The sequence below is a fragment of the Musa acuminata genome, chromosome BXJ3-5 (assembly GCF_036884655.1).
Source record: "Musa acuminata AAA Group cultivar baxijiao chromosome BXJ3-5, Cavendish_Baxijiao_AAA, whole genome shotgun sequence".
In the NCBI taxonomy this organism is placed as follows: Eukaryota; Viridiplantae; Streptophyta; class Magnoliopsida; order Zingiberales; family Musaceae; genus Musa; species Musa acuminata.
The window spans coordinates 25,976,290-25,980,796 of record NC_088353.1 but is presented as its reverse complement, the minus strand read 5'-3'; the positions used below and the strand labels follow the sequence as shown (position 1 = coordinate 25,980,796).

The 4,507-nt window shown below is 43.7% G+C and overlaps 1 protein-coding gene across 1 annotated transcript; it reads left to right on the top strand.

Annotated features, from left to right (window-relative positions):
• The first annotated feature begins 3,345 nt into the window (after positions 1-3,345).
• Positions 3,346-3,903, top strand: LOC135638369 (non-specific lipid transfer protein GPI-anchored 25-like). Its single transcript, XM_065151482.1, has one exon. The coding sequence runs from the start codon at positions 3,346-3,348 to the stop codon at positions 3,901-3,903; it is 558 nt and encodes a 185-aa protein (XP_065007554.1).
• Positions 3,904-4,507: the final 604 nt, after the last annotated feature.

Sequence of the window (4,507 nt, the reverse complement as noted above, 5' to 3'; positions counted from 1 at the left end):
AAGATTTCGGTATTGGTCTATATCTTTTCAGTGCTGAATGGGTGGGGTATTTATAGGCCCCAACCCAATTCAAAATTCGAGCTCAAAACGATCAAATCGATCAAATCCCAGAATTCTGGGATCAGGCGGTTGCACCTCTCGACTGGAGAGGTGGCACCGCCTGGCAGAGCTCGAAGACTGAGCTCTGCCGATTGCTTCTCTTTGCCAGAGCTCGAAGACTGAGCTCGATGGTTGCATCACCTGGCAGAGCTCGAAGACTGAGCTTGGTGGTTGCATCACCTGGCAGAGCTCGAAATCTGAGCTTGGTGGTTGCATCACTTGGCAGAGCTCCAAACTGAGCTCAAGCTGATGCACCATTCTGCCAGAGCTCGAAGACTGAGCTTGGTGAATGCATCACCTGGCAAAGCTCGAGACTGAGCTCAGGCTGATGCACCACTCTGCCAGAGCTCGAAGACTGAGCTCGGTGGTTGCATCGCCTGGCAGAGCTCGGAACTTGAGCTCTGGCGGTGCAACCTCTTGGCTGGAGCGGTTGCACCTCCCAGCCTTGCAACCCTGGCGGTTGCACCTCCTGGCTGGGGCGGTTGCACCTCCTGGCTGGGGCGGTTGCACCTCTCAACCCCACAGCCCAGGCGGTTGCACCTCCTGGCTGGGGCGGTTGCACCTCTCAACCCCACAGCCCAGGCGGTTGCACCTCCTGGCTGGGGCGGTTGCACCTCCTGGTGCAATCAGGGTCCGAATGGTTCACTCCATTCGACCCACTTTGAATCTTTTCAGGGGCCCAATTGCCCCAAGATTAAGCTAATGGGATCACCTCCCATTTTCATGCGTAATCATCGTGCTAACTACGAATATCTCTAAGACAACTTCTGCAGCTTTGCTCCGATGCGTCAATCGCTTCTTCCGGCGAGTTTCCGGCCAACTTCCGTCGATCAACCGATAACCTTCGGTGATCCTTCTGCGGACATCCGGCATACTCCTGGACTTTGCGACGATCCACTTGGCGAGTTCCGACGAGCTTCGCTTGGCAAGCTTCTGGACTTCTCGGATCTGTTCTCTCTGAACCTCCGACGACCGTCCGAACTTCCGTCGAACTCTCGAACTCCCAACGTGATCATGATCTTGACTCCGGCGCAACTCCTGCTGCTTGTCTTACTCTCATCGTAGTTAATCCTGCACACTTATCTCAACACATAGATTAGATAACAAATGACAATTGACTTCATCATCAAAATCCGAGATTCAACATTAAGCACATCTACTTTATTATAGCTTTATTCTCTTTATCTACCTAATAACTGATAACTTTTTCTCACCTTCTTCATCTATTCTCTTAGTTTTTCCCGGGGAAAATAGGAAACCTCAGCTCTAGGAAAGTTTAAGGTAAGAAAAACAAAATACTTCCCTTGCTATACATAGGATTTCGGCATTATAGATTATAGATTGATGTTTCAACTACCTTTTAGTAACATGAACTTTGATTTTATAGTTAATTTTTAGATATATATTTTATACTTCTTATTGTTCTAAGTCCTCTAGTATTACATTAATATGAGATTGGTGCATAGAATTATGAGTGCCTCAATCTGAGATACTTAAAATCTCTTATTTTATGAAAAGAGGTTTTATTCGAGCTAAATTGACCCCCTTAGGAATATTATTAGGTATTATCCTTTTGATATATTTTAAACGGTTCCCTCAAAATTTTGTAGGATTTAGAATTGAGTAAGTATCCCTTCTATGCACTAAGATATGAGGTTTATAAGTTTAAATAGTTCTAACCCGGTTTCTGCATAACATAATATAGTTTAGTTTTATATCTCTCATAGGTTACTATGAATATTTCATGATAATTCAAGATAATTTGGTTATTTAAAATAGCGAAGTAAATTTTTTTCACTAAATTGTGTGATAGTTTGAGTGATACCAACTAGTTCTTTGATTATAGAGTGAATTGTGAAAAAAGATTAATAGCAGAATTTAGATAAATTTATAGATTGAGTATAATATATTTTATTTAGGATTTTATGAAAAAATATTTAATTTATTGTTATGAGTTATTATAAATCAATAGTTAAGAGATAAGGTTTTCAATTAAAGTATCTCATGACCTTATTATGCTCCTAATTTTTAGGTGTATCACTCCCTAGCATAATTAAGCATCGAGGAATGTGGCGTTTCACTAACATCCTTACTTTTTAGTTAAATTAGGTAAGCATAAGTTTAATTTATTGCATTATAGTGGTCTTATAAATTATCATATTCATAACATATTTTGGAAAAATATGTTCTTAATGATATAATTATCATTAGCTAGACATGAGCTAAATATGAATTTCTTAATGATATAATTATCACTAGCCAGATATGAGCAAAATATAAATGTATATATTTTGTAAGCATAAAAAATATACGAATTTGAGATAAAAAATATATTGTACCTATGTATAACTAATGATATACGGTGCGAAAGTGCATATGCTTTCTATGACGTGCGTTGTTAGATTACACAGATATATTACGACATTCAATGCATATATATGTTATAACATACGTTGTGGGAATCTACATATATATTAAGATGTGCGGCGTGCGAGTGCACATATATATTATGACGTATGGTGTGCGGAAGTGCATACATATATTATGATATAGGGTATAGAAGTCTATGAATTTGCTATGTTTCTTTCATGTGCGGAAGGCGATCAAGAACCAAGCCTGCCTTCTGCCCTGCTCGTCTCCCTCTTCGTCTTCTCCCGACCAAGGTTGTTTCTCCTTCTCTCGCGCGCAAGTTGGCTGGCGGAATTCGATCAAGAAGGATCAACAATGAAGCTCTCCGTTCTCCCTGCTCATCTCGCTCTTTGGCTTCGTCTTCGTCTTCGTCTTCCTTTGCCTGCGCCTGCAAGCCTCCTCCGCTGCCTCCTCCGGATCCCTGTCCGAGTGCGATGGCGGCCATGCTAATGGGTCCCATCTAAAGCTGGTGGGATAATTCATCAGGCACGAATCTCAAAGATAACATGACGTTGCTTCTTACATAGGGCCTCACCGCACGCTCTCTCACTCGTACGCTTTCTATGCGGAAGGCGGTCAAGAACGAAACCGCTAACCTCCCCCACGACAGCTATATATCCTCTCTCTCTCTCTGGCGGAAGGTGATCAAGAAGGAAGTCTGTCTTCTCTCGGCGACGATTATTTCTCCTCTCTCGCTCTCCTCTGTCAATCTCGTTGGCTAGCGAAAGGCGATCAAGAACCTAGCCCGTCTTCTCCCCCGCTCGTCTTCGTCTTCTCCCTGCCGAGGTTGTTTCTCCTTCTCTCGCGTGCGCGTTGGCCGGCGGAATTGGATCAAGAATGAAGCTCTCCTTCTCCCCGCTCGTCTCCCTCTTCGGCTTCGTCTTCCAATGCCTGCGCCTTCAAGCCTGCTCCACTAGAATGCTTCCTCCTCCGGATCCCTGTCCGAGTGCGATGGCGGCCATGCGATTTTGCTTGCCCCACTTGGCGAAGTCGCCTCCTCTGTTCTGGCACGCCTACCCTGCCCCGACCTTACAATGCTGCGCGGCCTTCTCCGCCGCCATCGAAGGTCCCGAGGCCGCCTGCCTATGCCTTCTGGTCCATCAGAAAGCATTCTTGGGGAAGCCGATCGACGCTTCACGCCTCTTCTCCCTCCCCGCCGCCTGCGGGAACCCGGTCGACGCCTTCGCCACTGAGATCTGCCAAGATTCTGCTCCTCGTGCATCTCCGACTCCTCCCGCTGCCGCTCCGGCCTCCCGTTTTAACCTCAGGTTAACATTAACAATTTATTTGCCCGCATCTGTAGTTGTCATTCTTGTTTTGGCGATATTGATTGCTCGTTTCTGGAACTCTTGTGCCGAATTGTTTGTGTGCTTTCGGGTTGATTCTAAATCTTGATTCTTAGGTGCTGGTTGCATTTGATGTCTTTTTTGTAGTCGCTGGTCTCTGCTTTCGAGTTCTTTCTTCTTGTGTTCTTCCGTTGGGATCTTGCATGTGTCTTCGAAAACGTACACTGGTTTCTTGGATTCTAGATTCTGCATGGGTTCTTTAATTCGCTACTACACTAGTTTCTTGGTTCCTTCTTTCTTCCGTTTGTTTTTTCAGTTGCATGCATAATCGTCTTCTTTGCTCATGATGTTTCTTTGTTCATGGTATTCGGCTGCATGATCTCGTTGGACACACTCTCTTCATACATTCTAGAGTTTGCATCGTGTCTTGGTTTTCTCGGAGTTTATTGTAGCCATATTAGAAATTTCTAAATGAGTAACTTCTTCGGCGTAATCATTCAGGAGGACCACAATCGATGTATCATTTGGGTCGACCCTCTTTATTTCTTTGCGCCGTCATTTATGAGCAAACTCATTATAAGTTTCATTATTTCTTTCTCATATTATTTTTTTTGAAGAATTATCATACCAGTTTTGTGTTGGTTTTACATTGGATACACATGAATGTTGATTCTACTCGAACTTTATTTTCATCGTAAATCGCATTATTCGTT

What these genes read in the sequence shown, in the direction of transcription:
- LOC135638369 (XM_065151482.1), top strand. Translation starts at nt 3,346, where the DNA reads ATGAAGCTCTCCTTCTCCCCGCTCGTCTCCCTCTTCGGCTTCGTCTTC.